Genomic DNA, 19,649 nt, shown 5'->3' with positions numbered 1-19,649 from the left:
TAATAAATAACCTATTTAATAAGGCTAAGAGCTGTTTATAATATTACCTTAAGGCTATAAAGATACTTTAAAAAAGAGTGCTAGTATTATTAATACTAGCCAGCCTCTCTTAATTAATAGCAGGAAAGATCTTAAGTAAGTTATTAATAAGCTTAATTATTAAGGTAATATATATTAATATAAAAATAGCTATATAAAGGTCCTCCTTAGCCTTATAGCAGTTATTAATAACTATATTTAATACTAGCTAGTTAATTTTAATAATATTACTTATAATTAAATTTATAATATTATAATAACCTAGCTAAATTTTAATAAACTAGTAAGATAGTATATATATTTTATAATATAAGTATAAATAGTTTTAATTTATACTTATTATTTATTAAATTTAGTAGAATTCTTATATTTTCTTAGTAATTATGCCTTTTATAATAATATATACAGCCTCTACTAGTATAGTATATTAATAACAGAGGGTACTTAGGGATTATCCTTAATAAAGTATTTTTTCCTTTAATTATGCTATAAATCCCTACTAATTTAAGAATAGTAATATTTTTATATATCTTATCTAATCTGCTAAATAGCAGTTAGACAAGTTAAATCACGGCCCGATTAGAAGTAGGTATCTAGGTCGAGATATTCCTATACATTCTCGCTTTTGGCCTTTAAAACGGCTACTGAATTCAGCTTGTTTATCATTCAAGAGGACCAAAACCACTCGTCTACTAATGATAGCTTCAATTCTCCAGGAACGAGAACAAAAAGTACATGTACACGGGATTCTAATACTGTGCGGCATCAGCGCGGATTTGCGGTTGCTTTGGGCCTCATGGAATCAATCTAGACCGGCCAGATGCATGGCTGGCCAGGGAGGAGCCCTTGCACGATGACGTAGCCGCCTCCCGCCTTCACGAACCCCCTGCAGCCATGGACGTAATGGGCGCCATCAGCTCGGGAGCCAGGAGGCTGAAGCGGTCAACTGCAGTTTGTAAGTACCGCTGGGTACCTCCAAGTCTGGATGAGTGCGAGTTGAAAGCCGGTACCCTTACATTAATCATAACCAAAACACCAGGACTTGGGTTCGTCAAATGCTTCTTCGTCTCGGCATGGGAAGGAATCTACAGCTTCAGCATCAACCACCTTGGCCGTATTGCCACTCGCCCTTTATCAATAGCGTCTGGTACCCTTATATACACACAACATGCAATCCTCAATCTGGTGGCAATCGAGGCCATCAACCACCCATTCACCCTCCATCACGCGGCTTTCTTTTCTCCCTCCTCATCTTCCACCTCTTCCTCTTCCCTCTCCTCCCGCCTAGCCAAAATCGCCTCAACTCCCTGCAGCTTTGCAGGAGAGCCCCTCCCCTCCATCTTTTCTCTCAACCTTCCAAGACAGACCTCATGCCATTCGGCCTTTACCCCCAGTATCCCCTGCACGGAGACCTTCTGCACCACATTAGCTTTTTCGCAAGACCCGTCTGGTGCCTGCTGTGGCCGTCCAGCGGCCCAACTGCAGGGCCCCAGTTCGCCCGCTGCGATGGTGGATGCCTGGGTTTCACGCGGGACCCTGGCTGCAAGCACCCGACATGTATGTACTATGTCCGCCAACTCGAAAAGCTTAGTGTCGTCTGCATGTCGGGATATCACTGGGCACTAAGACAACTCGCACAGGTCGCTCATTACAGTACATGCGAATACATGCGAGTGAGTAATAATCGTGCCTCATTTGTGTGAGCACGGCCTTACCACACGCACAGAAGATACGTTTAGATTAACTGCCCCCTCCAGAATGTCCCCGGAGAGAAAAGAGGAGGGGGATGAGATTCATCTTCCAGACCCGGGGTGGAGTTACCTGCTCTCCGCCAGCGGACGGAGGGGTTTCCCCGTTGCCTGTTTCTGAGTGGTGAGAGCGACTAGAGCAGCGACGGCGCGGCCAGCGGCTGGGATTTTGTGCTGTCCAGCTACCAAGCCTGGCCTGGACGCCTTGAAGAAGCCCTGGTGCGGGTTGGTGGTGAGAGCTGATATCGCGCCATTTCCCCCATCCAAGCGCTGCCGCGGACTCGGGCCAGCTCCTGCATCGGTAGCAAGACTGCGACTATTTCCAGGACTTGTATCGAGACGAAGCGGGACTGGCAGGAGACCATCATCTTTTGGCGCCGCGTGCCGAGATGCTCGCGATAGGCGACGTTGACGGTGATGTGATGACAGCGCCACAAACGGCCGATGAGAATTGCTCAGCCAGGTTGCCCGGCTTCTGCGCGAGGCTGCATGCTGCAGCATGCAGTGAGGGAACAGCAGGATGGCAAAAAGATGGAAAAAATCGAACAAGAAAGAAGAGAAGATGGAGAAAAGACGGTCGACCACCCTGCGTCCACGGTATGGAGACGAAATACCTCGAAATGCAACCGCCGTATGGTGTTTTCGCAGGTATTTCTCGTCTCGTTTCGCTCTCAGACACACACACCAGACACCACCGGATCCTTGCTGCTACTGCAGACGACGCACCTCAACCAATCTTCAGGCCTGCATCCCCACCGCACCCACTATGCGGCCCGCTGTGACAAAGGCAGGCAGGCATGGACACAAGACGTCAGTGGGGAGAGGGGCACTGACGTCTTTTGGCGCATGGAGGGGACTGGGTTTGGCTGCTACTGGCGCAGCTCGACGCCTGGTCCTTGTCCTGCTCCCTGTCCTGGGCCATGCGTGCATGCAGCCGCTTAAAAGCTCGACTGGCAAAAACCGGGGGTGACTTGGCCTGACTTGGACTGATTTGGTCTTCGGCCGGTGAGACGCGGAGACGCCCCTTTGCTCTGCTGGACGAATACTGGCACAGGTGAGCCCGAGGGTGCTCGAACTGCATCCGCTTCCTAGGCCCTGCAAAGGAGAAAAGAGGAAACGAAAAGGGCGTGGTCATTCCGTCCTATTATCTGCCCCCCCTCCTTCTAAACCATTGATGGGGAACAATAAACACTGAAGGGTTCAAACAGGGAAACGAGCCAGAAAAATTCTCCATCCTTCTTTGAGTTCCATATCAGCTGCCACAAACCAAAGAATCTTGGCTTGCGTCTTGGGGTGGAATTGAGGCAGAGAGTACGAGTACTATATCCTTTCTTGATATCTACCTTATCTTCTGTTTTTTTTTTTTGACTTGTTTGGGCGAAGATGACTCGAAGTTCGTGTTTGTTCGCCCGCCAGGTTTGCCCACGACGGTTGTGGGCTTACTCCCGGTTGCCACCACCCAGCGTTGCTCCAGCTGAGGGTAAAGGTATGGGAATGGAAACAAAGGGTTCTTGCCATGCAACCACTGAGCACTTGATGCTCAACAAGAGCGCGGACCTGCGTAGCACTACATGTTTACTTGTACGCCTCTGTGGTCCTGGCCCAGGGCTGGCCTGTAATAGAAGCTGACGGATCAAGTGGCTTCCATGGATTGCAATGCTGCTGGGTCAAAGTACCGCCGTGTACCCCGTACTGTGCCAGTAATTGGGCAGTGATCCAGGGCAATCCTCCAGCGGCCACAGGGCCTTACGGCGATTGAGCTCTGGTTGACATGCCCCTCAGTGACTTCAGTTGATGCTCAGCGCCTCAACCCAACTTTGCCCTCGCCATCCCTCAGCATCTCCTCTCTGTGCCGGCCTCGTTGTCCTTCCAGCTGCTTCTCTAATAGACTACCTTCCACTCCCTGCAGCGAACTGGTCTTGTCCCCATCCTCAGCAATAGCCGGAAACCATCACAGTAAGCCCACGTCCGCCAATGTTGCCTGGAACCCCCCAAATCCCCGCCAGACCTCGGAATCGCGGCCATTCGTTCGCTTCCTGTGCTGAGTCGGCCATTTCTGCCACCCGACATGTACAAGTACTCCGTACCGAGAGAGACCCCTCCTCGCTGCTCCCCTCTCGCCTCGCAGCTCATGCGCAGTCCCCTGTCCACATCAGCCAAAAAGCCTCCATCTTATCCATCTATTTTTCTCCTTTTGCTCTTTGCCATCTTTTCCTCTTTCGCTCCCTGCCTTTCTCCCTCTGCTGACCAGCTTCTTCTTCTTCTTACTCTACGCCAGTTAGCCCTACCAGCCATTCACTCGTGCTATCCGAGCCGCCTTCGCCCGAAGATCCTCATTTTGTGCCTCGCTGTCCCGTCTTTGCTGCCTTTGTGGGTCGCGTTTCCTCGACTTTTAGCACCTACTACCTATCGTACTCGTTAATATTAAATCCGTTCACCTCGGACGCTCCTCTGGCCCCCACTTCAGACCAAACCTCGACCCCTCCATCGTGGCCGTCTTCTTCGCTCAGCGGCAGCAGCTGAGGCGCGCAGATTTCGCTCTCTCGACACATCTTTGACAATGGCGCTTCCCGACGACAAGGTGCGTGCTTGCTGCGCTCGCGGACTCAAACTCGGACTCGGACTCGGTAACTAACGCGCATGGCGACCCCTAGGAGCTCGAGTCCATACTCGGCGATGGCGTCGACCTGAATACCTTCAAGCAGATCCTCGAGATGGACGAACCCGGCGACAACGAGTTCAGCACATCCATCGTCTTCGGCTTCTTCGAGCAAGCCGAGGAGACATTCGAGTCCATGGACACGGCCCTGTAGGTTGTTTCCCGTTGCTCTTTACTACACTGCCTTCCCACAGGGTTTTGGTGCCTTGACCTCAAAACCCTCTCCCCGCATCTCCCTCCGCATCCTCGGCATGCAGGTCGATGAGCCTTCCCAACGATCTGCGCCAGCACTAAATGTCTCAGAATCCCCCCCGCCATTGCTTGATGCACCTGCTGACAGATTGTGCTTCCTTGTTCTTTGTAGGAGCGAGAAGGACCTCGACAAACTATCAGAGCTCGGCCACTTCCTGAAAGGCTCCTCCGCGACGCTGGGCCTGATCAAGGTGCGGGATGGCTGCGAAAAAATCCAGAGATACGGCAAGCAGGAGAACCTCGATGGCTCACCGGAGCCGGATACCAACGTGTGCCTAGAGCGCGTCAAGGAGGCGCTCACGGCCGTCAAGTCCGACTACGAGGAAGTTGAGCTTGGGCTCAAGAAATTCTACGACAAGGACGATGAGGAAGAAGAGGGTGCTTAAGCCGTCACGCCCCGAGTTGGACGGTGACAATGCTTTCGAAGGCCACGCGCCCTGCTCTGCCATCATTGCTGGAGCTCAAAGATGCAAGCTGTTACAGTATGAGCCTCATGCTCCTGGCTGCTGTCTGTCTATTCTCGCGCGAGGAGTGCAACGATGCGCATCAACACGTTTGAGGGCTCCGCATGCCAACCTCTCACTCTTTCGCTCTCGCTCTCTCTCTCTCTAACTCTCCAACTCTCCCCAACTCACTATCTGTCTTTCATCGCTTTCATGTATTTTTTATGCCGTCCGCTCGCGACTGCTTTTTACTCATGCCGCCGCTTGGATGTGGTGGCAGCAGCAGCAAGAACCGCAACCCATGCCTGTTGGGTTTCGTCGCATGTGGGTTGGCGCCTAAGACTTTGGCAGGATATAGGGAACGCGCAAGGCTGTATTTTACATTACATGCGCAATCATGGGTTTCTGGCACCTAAGCAATGTGGATTTTCTGTTTGTTTCTGGGAGCTCAAAAAGTCGGTTTACACGGTAAGAGGGGGCCTGCCTGATACAAGGAGGAGGAAGGGTATGATGTATGGGTAAGGTGCGAGTACAGTAGAAGAGGTACCAACACACTCGACAGTGAACTCCATGCCACGATAGCCTGCCGTCGAAGAAGCAATTTTGGCCCAAATCCTGTCCTTTAGGCTCCCCCTTTTGCGCAAAAGAGGTGTCGCCTAGAGCAAGCCACCTGAAGGATGGCCATGCGTCTCTTTTCATCAAGGTATCGACAGCTCACAAATTACGTCGTCTGTGGCACCATCCCAATGCAGCCTGGCGCGATCTGGTGGAGATCTGTGGCTAAAGTCGGCAGGCCTGATCAACGTCCAATGCACGTGGCTGCCTCATTCCCTTCTTTCCTCTACCTTAAGGTGCCTTACCTTTAACCTTGTTCAAAGTATCTATACCACCAGGTCTTAGATATCACTACCTCAACTTGAACTTGCTTCATTCATTCATCTACCTCACCACGGACCTACTACGATTTATCCCTGTCTCTGTTCGACACGCAGCTCTCGCAAAGGTACGTGACGTATTTCAGAAGAAGCATCACAAACTCCCGAGTTACATATCAATGCACACTGGGTCACCACGCCTTCTTCCCTTGCTGCGGTTCAAGATGCTTCAACAGTCCCATTGCGCCACCTTGATCATCCATGCTACCATTGTCGATGCACTCTAGAGGCGACACCGTGCGCCCCATAGCTCAAAATTTCACATCTCAGCTTTTGCAGTCTGTCAGACAACATGCCGCCTGCAGCCCGTGCGTCTTGGCCCAGTGGCTGGGCGTCGTGGCGTTGATTCTGGCCTCAAGCCTGGGGCTCACTGCAGTTGCAGTGTGTTGTACAAAGCACATTGTCCCACCCCGTCTGCTCTGAGAGGGCCGCCGCTTGGATCGAGACGCCCGTTGCTTCGTGTTACACACGGCAGACGGCTATTTGCTGGCGCCTACCATCCATTGGTCTGACTGCCGACATGCTCGAGACATTGGAATATGATGCCGGGATGACGCTGCCCGCTGCCATCACCCTTCATGGCCATAAGATGGAGCCTGTCAAGCACTGGCATGGTCCGGCATGGCCTGTTTCACTTGCTGTTCGTGACTCACCTACCTTCTGAATCCTGACGTTTGTCTACCGACTGAGAGTTTCGCATTCTCACACTGTCTCATCGGCCCATATTAGGCGCAAGAGGATTATCATATATGACAGCTCCTTACAAGTGATTCTCGCAGATACTACTGCCTTCTACAGCGGCCCGCTTCGACCTGCACCTCGCTCGCATCAAACCGGCTGCCTGCAAGCATGCCTCCGAAACTTACCCCAACACACTTCCTCTGCATACCCCTCGCTGGGGCGCAGCTAGCCACGGCTCTTGCGGCGTTCCGGGCCGATGTAACCAGCGCCATGAGCTTCGGTCTGCCGGACGATGCAGTTCGGCCTCTGGGGACACTGCACTTGACGCTGGGGGTCATGGCCCTGAAGAGGGACGGCGTAGAGCAGGCAGCGGATATACTCAGGGGCCTGAGGCTGAGAGACATACTCGCCGAGACGAGGTTGGCCAAGGCTGCAAATACATCTCCCTCTGCATTGGCCTTATCAGGCGGCAGCAATGTCGGTAGCGAGTCGCCGAGATCTGACGGCCTGACCCTGACCATGCGAGGGCTTCATTCAATCCAACCGCCAGCAAAGGCAGCTGTCTTATACGCATCTCCCTCGGAGCCAGAGGGCATCTTATATGATTTCTGCAAACGGCTGCAGAGACCATTCCAAGAAGCTGGGCTGATGATTGATGAGAACCGCCCGCTGTTGCTTCACGCCACCATCATCAACACCATATATGTCAAGAGCAATAGTGGCAGCGGAGGAAGAGGGAAGAGACGGGAAAGGCTGACAATTGATGCCCGCAGTCTCTTGAGTAGGTACGACGACTATCTCTGGGCCGACAAGATGCCCATCACTCGTGTGGCGCTGTGCAGGATGGGCGCCAAACCCATTCCAGGGACAGACGACGCGGCATACGAAGTCGAGGCGGAGGTTGCGTTTTGAGCCTTGATGTCCCTTAGCATCAGCATTTGACGGCGCATACGGAATACTACTTATCAGTGAAAATCTGACATGACGCTCCATCAGTGGCGCGTGTGCTATACTTTGCAAGCAGTTGTTTCCACAGCTTTGAAATCACCTCCACCCGAATGATTCGGCCACAGTTGCTTTTTGGGCCGATTCCTATAACTACAAGTTCAGGCATGGTTGTGACGCCTCGTCAGTCGTCCAACGCTGCTGAACGCACGGTGAATGGGTATTCGAACTTGTACCATGACCTTGCTGTTGTGCAAGTACCGGAGCTCCAAAAAAGCCACCCCCGCGCCGTCTCCGGAATCGCTTCCCGGATTCACCCCCGGCCTGTTATTTCCTGCCCCTCAATCCCACCGACCGGCAGATTTGCGGCACTGCCTGCTTGTCCCAGCTGCAACTACCCTCGCATCTCACGGGCTTCCAGGCAGCCACCAAAGAACAACCCAGCACGTCCTGCCCTGGCCTCTTCGCTGTTATTTCTGGAAGAGTGGGCAGATCAGGGAGAAGGACCGGGCCCGTCATTTCTCGTCGCTTGGCGAGGGCAGGAGGCAAAATAAAAGTTGCCAGAGTGGCCCGCCGCACGCATCAGCCAACATGCCGAGCCAGCGTCGCCTGGCCCTCCACCTCGGCATCACCTCAGCGACTTGAATGAACGGATTCACAGCGACTTCAGTACCGCGAATTCGATCCGCTCTCGACTTCGAGAAGATGAATCCATCTGAAAAACGCCGCGGGGGCGGACGCAGCAACAGCACCGGGCCCGGCTGGCGAACGGGACAAGCAGCGCATACGAATCGCCATGGTAGCAGTGCGGCTGGCAGTGGTGGAGGAGGGGGAGGGGAGGAGGAGGAGGAGGGGCGAACACAGCAACCAACGGTGCAGGAGGCAACAACTCGGACAACTTGCCCGTGATGCCGCCGCGCGCAGCCATGACCGGAACGAGCTCAACGGGCGCAGACGATTCTCATAATGCGGGCGGAACGCTCCTGGAGCGAAAACGAAAAGAAAAGGGACAAGGCAAAGACGGCGTGCCCGGCAGTAATAACAGCTCCGGCACGGCCAGGGGCTCCAGTCCTCACGGCAGCAACCCCAGCGGCAGCCCCGTCTCCAAGCAGCATCGCCGCCAGCAACACTCCGAGGCCGCCGCGACCGCCCACCTGCTGCGCGAAAAGGACGAGCGGATAGCGTACCTCGAGGACGAAATGGCCATCATGGAGCGCGAGTTCCACCGGGAGCTCGACAAGCTGAGCCAGGCGGAGAGCGAGACGGCGACGTTTTGGCAGGGCAAGCACAGCGCGTTGAACCAGCAGTACCTCCGGACGGACACGGAGCTGCGGCTGCTGCGGGCCGAGGTGGACGTGCGCGAGGCGGAGCGCGAGGAGCTGCGGCAGGGCGTCGAGGTGCTCCGGCGGGAGCTGCAGGAGAAGGACGACGAGATCCGGCGGCTGAGGGGCCAGGTCAGGGGCCTCAAGGACTTTGTGAGCACGAGCACGCGGACCGACGACCAGACGAGCGACGAGGTGTTTGGCGACGGCATGACCAAGCTGGGCAATGGGCTGCAGAACTGGGTTATAACCAATTTCCGAAAGGCAAAGCTGGGTGAGTGAATTTGATGGAGGAACAGAAGAATGTTGGGGGAGAATGGGGCATGGTTTCGGTTGGGACTGACAAGCAGCAGACCTGTCCAAGGCCAGCGACGACACGCTTGCAGAGCTCGGCCAGCTCGTGCCCATGTACGAGGAGCTCATCCACACGTCCAAAGTCCACCTCCTCCAGTCCATCGTGTCGAGCATCCTCGTCGACATGGTCTTCAACGCCTACTACGTCGGTCTATCGGAGCAGGATACCCAGCACATCCAACAGATGGAGCGGCTCCTCTCGTCTCTCTGCTGTACGTCCACATTAACCCCTCCCCCCCAACCGAACCCCCCTCTTGCCTAATGTTTAAATAAAAAAGAGAAGAAGAAGACACCCTCCTTTTGTCAGCCCAGGACTAATCTGAATGAAAAACAGCCTCAACCGACGTCGTGAACCAATGGCGCTCGTCGACCCTTGCCCTCCTCCGCCGCGAGGCGCACCACCTCCACGACAACACAGACGCCTTTGCCGAGGCCGTCATGGCCCGCATCACGCACCTCCTCGACAGCATCATCACCGCTTCTCCACCACCATCATCATCATCATCATCAACAATAGCATCAACATCCGCACCAACGTCATCGACGGCGTCATCATCCTCGTCAGCCGCCGCAGCCGCACCCGCAGCCAGCAGCTCAGCAACAACCTCAACCTCAACCGCCCGAGACTCGGCCCTCCGCGTGCTCGTCAAAAACTCGATTGAGCTCGCGCGCCTGCTCGTCGTGCAAAAGGCCCGGCTGCGGGTCTACATGCCTGCCATCCTGCCGCACCAGCAGGTCCTCTTCGAGCCGGACACCATGGAGGACATGGGCGGGGAGGAGGACGAGGACGACAACCTGGCCAGCCGCGAGATCAGCTGCGTCGTCTTCCCGGGCGTCATCAAGCACGGGGACGAGAATGGGGGCCACATGCAGTATCGCAACGTCATTGTCAAGGCGAGGGTCTTGTGTAGCCCAGAAGAATAGGACAAAAGGACAAAGAAGAAGTGGAAGAGGAAGAGAAAAAACGCCTAATAAGCGAGCAGCTGGCCCTGTTGGTGCGTTGTCTACAAAGTTACAATCGGCGAAATAGGGCGCTTACAAGTCCGAAAACAACACGCCATGATAGACGTATAGAAGAAACAAAGAAGCAAAGAAAAAAAACAAATGATCCTGGTGTTTTCTGCGTTTCCTGCACCATTACGTCGTCAAGACAAGGCATCACCTCCCTCCGTGTCCCCGTACCGTTAAGCTACCCAGGACTAGGCGGCAGCCGGGAGACGGGCCGCCCACGCCGGTTGACGCCGACCCGCCACCATCTTGTGCCCTCCCACCAACCAACCTCACGCCATCCGAGCGTTTGCCAGTAATAACTCGTACTCTAATACTCCAACCGCCAGTAATGGGCATGTCTGTCTCACTCACCCACACACTCTCTCTCTTTCTCTCTCGGGGACTGGCGCAGTTTTGTCTTGATGCCCAATGTCCCCCGTCTCTCACGCCCATCCACGTGTCCGGGGTAGTGTCTCTCCGTAAAGAAGGCAAAGCGGAAAGAGGGAGAAGCGGAAAAAAAAGAGATGTGTGGGAGATCCCAACCATAGAGGAAGCTCAGGCCCTTCCAGTCACGGAAGCCTTGAGCAATGCGAGCAATCGAATCCGCACAAAATCTTCCGCGACGTCACCTCAAAACGGGCTGGTAGCACGACCCTTTCTCGTTTGTGCCTCGCCGGAGCCTCTGACCCATGTCTCTTCCCTTGTCCCTTTGCTGTCCACTGCTTTTTTTTTTCGCCACCCCCAAACGCCAAAACTCCCATCAATCTATATCTCGTGGTCACGGGAGACGTTTATTGTAGATTTTGAAGTCATCCGACACCTGCAAAGGCGTCATACAGCAGGCAATTGCACCGAGGTCCATGAACCTCGGTTTGATTGATAAGAAAATAGGCCGGAATGGTCGTGCGGGAATGACGATGCCTCTCAGATCTGAGTGCTTCAACGGTCAAGCACTAGTAATCACGGCCGGCAACATGGCTGCTACCCCGTACACTCATCTCGTCGGGCCGTGCAGATGGAGGTGCGCAGGGTGCCAAGTAGGAAGAATTCACTGCAACTATACCACGTGTGAGCGTCCCCAACTGCCTTTGCCGCAGTTGTCATCTTGCGATTGCCAAATGCGTGTCACCGGAAAGGCACCAGGTCCATGCTTAAAGTAAGGACAAGGGAACTCGAGCGTCCTGAGTGCTAGCCTCAAAGTAGAGGGATCAGCAACTTCAGGCTTCGACGCAGAGGGTCTGTCCCCCGTGGGACACCGCAGATGCTCCGTGCTTCGGATCAGACAACGGCCCTGTTGCTGCTTGCGTGCTCGCTGCCGTCCCTTACTACCACTATCTCGCAGCTCCGGGTCTTGGATAGGCGGGGTCTGGCGAGGACAGCGGGGTTCTCCACCAAGGCCAAAGAGCCGCAGAATTCGAGCTGAAGTCTCCCCGCTGTTTGCTTTTTCTGTTCCTCTCTGCTCTGGCGGTAGAGCTCTTGGCACGGTTCGAGCAACTGGGAAGTGCCGTTACTCAGGGTTCACACCTTCTTGCCGCGATACCATGCCAGCGCCGCGAGAATCGTGCAAAGGGGCCAAAATGCAAGCCCACGGCCATTGTGTGCTCCTACTCCCGCCCGATGATTTTGCCTGTCAGAACAATGCGGCACGTTGGCGTGAGTGCCAAGGGACCCCGTGTATCACAGTGGCTCGGCCACAACATACTTCGTACACAGCTGTTGATAAAAAGTCGTAATTGCTTAGCAACCACTAGACGTATATCGGTGAAAAGCTACCACATTATTCGTCGACGGTGTATGACGCGGCCCTCGTTGAATGCCACGACCCTCGTTGAATGCCACGACTCTGCCTTGGTCTATCTGAAGACGGCCGAAAGGGAAGGCATAGGAGTGAGGGGGGCGTTGGATCGGACATGTCAAATTGCTAAGCTTGACGGCTTGTCACGGTTCCGAGAGGGCCATCATTGCCCTTGGATTCTTCGATGGCAGCATGTAAGTAACGTTGATGCTGATTGCTTAGAGCCACCATGTCGGCCAGCTTTTTGACACGCATTTCTTGGGGTGTGTGTATGCAAGCCGAGTCCGATGACCGCGGTACGTGCTCGTATCCCGTCCCTATCGTATGAATGGCGGAGACTTCTTTCTCTCAGACCGTTTCTCGTGTGCACCCATTTTGGTTTCGTCGAATTATATCAAGCTCTGCGTTCGTGCCCGATAGGTTGTCCTGTTACATTTCAGTACTCTCTCATCACCTACACAGCTAGTGGAGTCCAGTCAGAAACCCCATCTGTTCTCACAAGTCGAGAGAACCCAAACCCAACCTGGACTTTCTTCCGTTTTCCCTATTTATACCACCAAAGGAGACGGACGCAGTAAGGCGAGAGGGAAGAGAGGACGACTTTTTTCCAACCCATCCTGACTCTCTTCAATCCTTGTGCCTTCTTCGCGAGCGGACGGAACCACTGCCGTTATAGTGCCAGAAACGCATTCGCATCGACCCTTTGGGGCTCCAGCTGCAAGAGCGTCAACTTCCCGTGGTCATCCTTTCGAGTATTTCCGACAGAGATTCGGTTATCGCCGCCATTTTCGAGGTAGTCGAGTGCGAAAGCTCGCTGGCCTTAGAATCCTAGCGAAACGCAACCTCTAGAGAATATATCCCAAGGCGGTCCCATCCCCGCGGCGTCCCAAGAGACTAAGGATAAACAACTTCGAGGAGCGACCAGGGGCTCTTCGGATGGCGGCATCAGGGCAGGAGCCTTTGACGGAGGACGTATATGGATTCTTGCAGGAACACCAGGAGAAAAAGGTCCGGTCCACGGCGGTAGGAAGCTCCGAATACACTCACTTGGATCTCCTTCCCAAAGCGCAGCGGTATGCCTTCACATTGTCCGAAGATTCCCGCAGCCACCCCTCGGAGACGCATGTTTCGTCCGTCGTCAGTGGTGAAACCCGGCGTTCCTCTATCTTCGACCAGCCTGGATACTCTTCGTCCACGTCGTCGGTACTACCAGGGTACGTCCTCATTGCGTTCTGATTTTGTTGCTTTTCTGGGCCACCATAGCTGACAAGATCCATCCCTGTATCATCGTGTAGTCGACAACGGCGGCTCCCATGCGAATTCTATTGGTATGGCGATTGCGAGGAGACTTTCGACCTCCACGATATCGACGGCTGGGTACGCCATGTGGCCGACCGCCATCTCGATATGATGTTGCCAGCGAACTGCAAGTGCTGGTTCTGCGATGACTGGGTGTTCCGCGCCGAGCCCGACACCGTCCAAGAACGCCAGCTCTGCTATACAGATCGGATGCATCACATCGCAGACCACTATCGTCATGGTGCGAGAACCATTGACGTTCGCCCAGACTTTGACTTTCTCGACCATCTCTGGGAACACGACTTGATAAGCAGAGGAGACTTTCAATACATAAAAGATTTTCATGAAGCGCCTCAGCCAAGGCATGGCATCAATCCTATGCCCGCAGCACCAGGTTCACGCTCGTCAGCGGCAGTGGCAGTGGCAGTCGAGGTGAGGCCACGCCATCGAGGCCGCCGCGAGTCTCGCCGGAGCTATTACTCATGAATCCCGGTGCAAGGCTATGATGCCTTGTTGGAGAGTCGCGGTTGAACAAGCGGAAATGGCAGTCATGATGTTTAACATGGCATGTCTGCCAGTTCGGTTTGTCGTATCAAGCTTGTGTGTCCAGTAGCGCGACGCTGGACAGCCTTGTTCCTGCAGATCCGGGGACTTGTGTCGTGATAATGATACGATCAGCAGGCCGATCGTGGTCACCCTTTTATGTTTCTTCGGCGGGCCGGCCATCGCTGCATGGTGGAGGAAGCATTGTATGTTTTTTGAGGATTCACCCTACTCCATCGACGTTCTTTTTCTCTTCCGTTGTTTGTCTGGTTTCACTTGCTTGCTTTCCGCGGCTGTTTATGTGGATGCGGCACATGTCCCCTGGCGGGTTTGAACATTGTCTTGTTTCTTGTTGTTGGATATCGGCCTTGGGAAATACCTCTGGTTATCGTTATGATGCGCGTTTGGATCGGTATTGGGTCTTGACCAAGAGGGAGCAGGCGTCTTGTCCTCGATATCGCACGATTGCAGACATCGATCGTACACGTTTTAACGACGTTCTGGATAGTTGAAGGCTTGGGATGCAAGGTTCCAGGTCTCAGACTCACGGTCAATGAAAAGTTGAATTTTGATGAGTGAAGTGAGGATGAAAGAAAAGGAGAAGAGGTTCTTGCCACCGTGAATTTCGCCTTCCACGCGTCGTCGTCGTGTCCCATCTTTCGGAAGGCGACAGCCAGTCAAATCGGGCAACGCCTTCCAATATAATTCCATATCCGTGATAAGGTAACGTATATCAAACAAGGAAGTCACGATGAGCATCGTACCTGACTCGTCTCCGTTATCAACGGTTTCCTCTTCAGGTAATTTTCCTCGGTCCAGTAAGTGCAAACTGAAGACGACGGTGGTACATGCCTTTGACTGCGTGACAACAGAGTACTAACATGTACCTTGACTGGCAACATGAAGAGTTTTTTGTTTCTTGCTTCTTTCTCTTAGTAAGGTAAGGTGTAGTTGCCTAGAATTATGATTCATGGCTCTGCATAAAGCTTTATATCTCGCCTTTTTTTTTTCTCCCGTTTAGGTAGCAACATGTGGCCGCTTGAGCTTGAGCCCAACCACGATATCGGCTGTTCCACGATCTCTGACCAAATCATATCATCGTTGGGCTATTCTCATGTCGTACCGAGTCCCACCGGTGAAGAACTATACATGGTACGGCTCGTCAGAGAAGAGATTTGATGACACGATGTCAAGTATGCTTCGTTGTCAAGAGGTAAATTGTGCGTATGGAAGGACTACAAAGTAGTAGGTGGACGGTGTTGAGGGAGGCTGTGCTGCATATACCCAGTTTGTGGCAAACGAGAGCCTATCAAAAGAAGGCCGCTGATGACTAGAGCCAAGCAGGCTCACCCCTGAATACCGGGCCTCTGTCTGCTCCGTAGTCACGCGGACTCATCGGTATATACGGAGTATGCAAGTAATACTAATATGATATGCTGCGTAAGATATTGTTACTGTGTCTATCACCATAGTGGGCTGCTCAACGAAGCGTCCCAGATTGATTGGCTCTTTGGTGCATCTGCGTTTCAACTTGAAAGGCGATGGGGGCCGACTGCCGATGCGGCAGGACTCCCATCCATCATTGACATGCCGAGGCTTTCCATGTGCCAGAAGCTTGTCTTGACTGGCTCTTCCGCGCTCGCTTGGCCTGCATTATGCTCTGCTTCCCGACCGGGGGGCTAGCACGGCCCAAGAGCGGCATTCTGCTTTCTTTCTTCTTGCGCGATGCGAGCAAGGAAACGTCTATATTCTTATATCTTGCCTCATACTTGACCCATCTCTCCAGGCCGGGAACGTGGATTCCCAGCGTCGGCAGTGCCAGCAGTGTCAGGATAGGTTCCGCGTCTTGATCCCGAGCAGACTCCTCAACACTGTACAGGCCCGGCAACGTATACCGCACTTTTCCGGGAGTATAGTGCTTGAGGATCTTCTCCAGGTTGGCGCGCTCTCTCGGGGGCACGGCCATGCGGAACGGCTTCGCGGAAGATGGGAGAAAGGGAAGCACATGGAACTTTGCTGCAACACAAGCGCTGACCCGTATCCAGAAGCGTCCATCCCAGAGTTTGGCGGTTTTCCACCCGCGCCAGTGACGGTGGCGACTGGGCTGGTCGCCATCGCCGTCCAACTTGAGTATGCCTCCTCGATAACTCAGATACCCAGGCAATTTCCGCTCCGGCAGCGGTTGCCTCGAAGAATACGGTGCCCTGGACAGAAGCCACGAGGCCGAATTCATCTTGGGCACAGGCTCGAAGAGTACACCTGCGATCGAAAAAGCCTTTGGCTGGGCTACTGGTACGGTGTCGGATTCCCGTGACAGCTCTGGAAACAGCCGATCGACAACATTTTCCAGGTTGGCCAAAGGCGGCAGATGAAGCTCAGGGGTTACAAAGGCAATGAGCTTTCGAAGTGCCAGGGCAGCCATCAGCCGACGAGAGCGTCTGCGAGCTTCCTCCCTAGCCTGGGAGAAGGGGCGCCTCATCTGCAGGAGCGATGGGCGCCAGAGCGTTGATACGTCAATGAGTAAAGTGCCTGCGTTTGGATCAAAGTCCTTGATGACGCTTTCGCGCACCAGCAGTCGATGGGCTTCAGCTTCTTCCAGCCGAACTCTCCGTTTCGACCGCTGAGCCAGCGCCAGGATAGACGGCTTCTGCAGCGCTTTGGGCAGCGTGTGCCCCCGAGTGAGCTGCCGGATAGCATTGCGGGTGGTGAGGGTCGGATCGGTGTTGGTGCTATCCTCGAACCATTGGACGCCGTTGGCCTCGCACGTCGCAATGAGTCTGGCTTTGTCAAATTCCAGAAGAGGCCGGTAGATGGTGACGCCGCCATCTTCGCTCTGTAGAGGGGTGAGATATGGCACATTGGGGTCAAAATCCCGGGAGAGGTGGCCAGGAAAGCTCATGGACGCGTGATCTGAGCTGAGATACGACCTGATCTGATCCCATGGCTCTGCTTCCTTGTCGTCCCTCAGAATGTTGCGCAACCGCCTCATCTCCCGCCCCGGCGGCTTGAAGCTGAGAAAAGGGCGCTTCTGCATCTGATCATCTATAAGGCCGCTCTTGTAGACGCCGTGCAGTTCGTAACACTCTGGAATGGCATTGGCCTCCCGTATGCCCCGGAGTCCTCGGTATCCATGGCCGGCGAGCAGCCGCATCAGGACTGTTTCGTACTGGTCGTCCTGATGGTGGGCAAAGAAGAGGCTTGAGGACTGCAGATACAGGCAGGTCGATCCCAGGGCCTGGTAGCGCATGGTGCGTGCAACGCTCTCGATATTAGGCAGGGTGCTTGGCTCAATGCCATTCCACTTGAGCTCCCTCCAGTTGAGGGTCTTGATGATGGCCTTGAGGCCAAGCCGCTTCAGCTCCTGGGTGACGCGGGAAGCTTCCTGAGTGCTCTCTTCTCGCAGCTTGTGATCGACGACAACGCCAAAGGCAGTCTCGGTAGGGTAGTCGGCTATCTTGATGCCCCTGTATACCCTGACGAGGCGAGAAAAGAGATATGCCATGGCCATGGAGTCCACGCCTCCGCTGATGGCCAGGGCTGCGTAGAGACACCGAGGTTAGCCGTTGCACGTCCAGGATCTCATCGGTGGCTCAGACTTGCCTATTCGCTGCGGCCGGGCGTAGTACGCCGTAGGGAAGCGCGGCCGACACACTGCCAGGACGGCATCGCGGAACTCTTGGACGGAGATGGGCTTGGAGGCATGATGGAAGGCCAGCGCCTGCGTGCTCATTCCACCGGAAATGAGGCCACGGTATCACGAGCCGAGACACGATCAGGGAGAGTCCATGCAGGTCTGAGCTGAGATTCAATCAAGCAATTGCTCTGCTTCTGTCTGTAGCTTATGTGAAAAAGACCGAAACACGAAGCAAAAAGAAGCTTCGATAGTACCTTTTGGAGCTTAAAATCCAGGGTTGCATTGGTGCAACAAGGGCCGCGAGTAGCTGCAGCCGGGGGTTCCTTATCGGTGCCACAAAGAGCCGCTGTTGTGCCGGCGAGTGGCGCTGGAACGCCCTAAACAGTGCACCTTTCAGTCCCGGGCTTTCAGGGGCCGTGCACTAAAGCCGCGATGCGTCAGGCGAGGCCGTCACAAGCAGTTCGCGGCATCCAATCGGCTCGTGGGTGTGCGGGCGCCGTCAGGCACATGTTTCTGCTTGAGAAGAGGGAATGGAAGAGGCTGGTGGGAGCACTTGATGCGAGACCGTAAGGATATGCTATGCGGTGGAGGGATTATTCACCCATGGCGAGCTGCCTCCCAGAAATCCGGAGGGTCCAGTGGCTCGCCATCCATCACCGCCTTCTGACGATAAGGCACGATACGATTCGACTGCAGCGATGGCATCAACCCCCAAGAAGCTTCATCCGTCTTCACCTCACATGCAAGCAGTTGGACAGCCAAGCGTCGACCATCCCCTGCTCAGTGCGTCCGGGGCCGCTGCAGGCGCTGATTTGCCCGTTGCCACCCGCATCACAGGCCACCGGTTTAGCGGTTGAGCCTGCATGGGCGAGGCTAACTGCAGGTTCAATCACGTCCAGTCCAATCTCACCAGACGGCGAGCGGTTGGCGGTGGCCCACCGAGTCTGCCTTCAGCTGCATCAACTTGTTTTTTTCTCTTCAATTTTCTCTTTTGTTTCTTCTTCTTTTCCCTCTCTCCCCGACTGCCCTTCTCTCTCTCTCTCCTTAGCTGATCCGTCACGTCTCGCGCAGGAATCGCAGAGTCCGTCAGTCTCTCTCTCTGTCTACCTGATCGGGGAATTGCCTCTCTCACTCTCTTCTTCCCCCACTCCCTCCCACCACCACCACCACCACTTCTGCAACATACAAGGGCTGGCTGGCTGGCTCGCCTTTTTCCTTGCTCATGCAGCTGCGCCGGTTGCCGCCAACCCAAGCTGACTCGCAAGACTCGAGTTGAGAAAAAAATAAACAACCAAAACAGAACCGAGCCAAAAACAACGCGCAATCTGAGTGAAACCGCCATCAACCCCGAATCTCCCTCCTCGCCGTCCGCATCCTCACCTTCACCCTCTCTCTCGCCCTCATCATCCCCATGGTCTCTCAACCAGAACCCCCTCCGTCTCTCGCAATCCGCGGCACCTCGTCCCTCGTCTCCCGCCCGTCCGCCCGCAGCAAGCGCTACAACCGCTCCCACGTCGGCGGCACCAGCTCCTATCTGCCGCAGAATGAATTCCCCGTCTTCTCCCACAGCGGCGACGTCGAGATCCTCATCCGCGCAGGGCCCGTCGAGAACCGCTACCTGCTGCACCGCCACACGCTGACCCGATGCAGCGGCTTCTTCGAGGCCAGCACCTCGTCCGAGTGGTCGCGCGCCCAGCCGATGCTGCCAAGCGGTCACGAGCTGTCGAGGATCGGTGAGGACGGCCCGGCATCGTCTGGCGCCGACGGGGATGCCAGTGGGCAGGGTGGCGGCACGACGGCGCCGACGCGGAAATGGCGATACGAGCTGGACTCGGGCTCGGGCAACAACGACATCCCCATGCTGGTGCAGCGGGAGGAGCCCCGAGCCGACGCGCGCTCCCTCGGTTCGTCGCTCTTCGGGCCCGGCCCCAAGACGTCGTCGTCGTCGTCGCGCTCCTCGCACTCGCAGTCGAACCACCACAAGAGCAGCAGCTACTCGCACCCGTCCAA

General features: G+C 54.7%; 8 protein-coding genes across 8 annotated transcripts in view; 6 read left to right on the top strand and 2 right to left on the bottom strand.

Annotated features, from left to right (window-relative positions):
• Positions 1–876: 876 nt before the first annotated feature.
• BBK36DRAFT_1190462 (hypothetical protein) lies at positions 877–2,030 on the top strand (the record flags this gene model as incomplete). The annotated part of the gene is made up of 4 exons (XM_024896668.1): positions 877–994; positions 1,469–1,596; positions 1,680–1,712; positions 1,926–2,030. Exons 1-4 carry the CDS (start codon positions 934–936, stop codon positions 2,028–2,030), a joined length of 327 nt encoding a protein of 108 aa, XP_024745138.1. The 5' UTR covers positions 877–933.
• Positions 2,031–4,347: 2,317 nt separating this feature from the next.
• BBK36DRAFT_1130859 (histidine phosphotransferase) lies at positions 4,348–5,084 on the top strand (the record flags this gene model as incomplete). Its single annotated transcript, XM_024891891.1, has 3 exons — positions 4,348–4,368; positions 4,442–4,596; positions 4,811–5,084. The coding sequence occupies 3 exons, from the start codon at positions 4,348–4,350 to the stop codon at positions 5,082–5,084; spliced, it is 450 nt and encodes a 149-aa protein (XP_024745137.1).
• A 1,841-nt stretch (positions 5,085–6,925) lies between these two features.
• BBK36DRAFT_1130967 (hypothetical protein) lies at positions 6,926–7,669 on the top strand (the record flags this gene model as incomplete). The annotated part of the gene is made up of 2 exons (XM_024891898.1): positions 6,926–7,114; positions 7,172–7,669. 2 exons carry the CDS (start codon positions 6,926–6,928, stop codon positions 7,667–7,669), a joined length of 687 nt encoding a protein of 228 aa, XP_024745136.1.
• A 430-nt stretch (positions 7,670–8,099) lies between these two features.
• Positions 8,100–10,302, top strand: BBK36DRAFT_1136728 (hypothetical protein; the record flags this gene model as incomplete). Its single annotated transcript, XM_024893082.1, has 4 exons — positions 8,100–8,507; positions 8,543–9,298; positions 9,378–9,590; positions 9,713–10,302. The coding sequence occupies exons 1-4, from the start codon at positions 8,408–8,410 to the stop codon at positions 10,300–10,302; spliced, it is 1,659 nt and encodes a 552-aa protein (XP_024745135.1). The 5' UTR covers positions 8,100–8,407.
• Positions 10,303–11,338: 1,036 nt separating this feature from the next.
• BBK36DRAFT_153101 (hypothetical protein) lies at positions 11,339–11,963 on the bottom strand (the record flags this gene model as incomplete). Its single annotated transcript, XM_024897611.1, has 2 exons — positions 11,339–11,843; positions 11,893–11,963. The coding sequence occupies 2 exons, from the start codon at positions 11,961–11,963 to the stop codon at positions 11,426–11,428; spliced, it is 489 nt and encodes a 162-aa protein (XP_024745134.1). The 3' UTR covers positions 11,339–11,425.
• Positions 11,964–13,078: 1,115 nt separating this feature from the next.
• Positions 13,079–13,952, top strand: BBK36DRAFT_1190443 (hypothetical protein). Its single transcript, XM_024896667.1, has 2 exons — positions 13,079–13,377; positions 13,459–13,952. Exons 1-2 carry the CDS (start codon positions 13,100–13,102, stop codon positions 13,946–13,948), a joined length of 768 nt encoding a protein of 255 aa, XP_024745133.1. The 5' UTR covers positions 13,079–13,099; the 3' UTR covers positions 13,949–13,952.
• Positions 13,953–15,456: 1,504 nt separating this feature from the next.
• BBK36DRAFT_153094 (hypothetical protein) lies at positions 15,457–17,741 on the bottom strand (the record flags this gene model as incomplete). The annotated part of the gene is made up of 3 exons (XM_024897610.1): positions 17,606–17,741; positions 15,678–17,542; positions 15,457–15,465 (listed from the first exon to the last, which is right to left on the bottom strand). Exons 1-3 carry the CDS (start codon positions 17,733–17,735, stop codon positions 15,457–15,459), a joined length of 2,004 nt encoding a protein of 667 aa, XP_024745132.1. The 5' UTR covers positions 17,736–17,741.
• Positions 17,742–19,050: 1,309 nt separating this feature from the next.
• Positions 19,051–19,649, top strand: part of BBK36DRAFT_1145416 (hypothetical protein) — a gene marked incomplete at both ends in the record, with an annotated part of 1,819 nt that continues 1,220 nt past the window's right edge. The window contains one exon of the mRNA XM_024893754.1: positions 19,051–19,643. Within this exon, the coding sequence (XP_024745131.1) occupies positions 19,051–19,643 (593 nt within the window). The remainder of the gene's footprint in view (positions 19,644–19,649) is intronic.

This window comes from Trichoderma citrinoviride (assembly GCF_003025115.1).
Source record: "Trichoderma citrinoviride strain TUCIM 6016 unplaced genomic scaffold BBK36scaffold_22, whole genome shotgun sequence".
In the NCBI taxonomy this organism is placed as follows: domain Eukaryota; kingdom Fungi; phylum Ascomycota; class Sordariomycetes; order Hypocreales; family Hypocreaceae; genus Trichoderma; species Trichoderma citrinoviride.
The sequence above is the reverse complement of the archived record's forward strand: the minus strand, read 5'-3'. Positions and strand labels throughout refer to the sequence as shown.

Coding starts and splice junctions, on each gene's coding strand:
- BBK36DRAFT_1190443 (XM_024896667.1), top strand. CDS start 13,100: ATGGCGGCATCAGGGCAGGAGCCTTTGACGGAGGACGTATATGGATTC. Junction 13,378..13,458: donor ACGTCGTCGGTACTACCAGG/GTACGTCCTCAT, acceptor ATCATCGTGTAG/TCGACAACGGCGGCTCCCAT.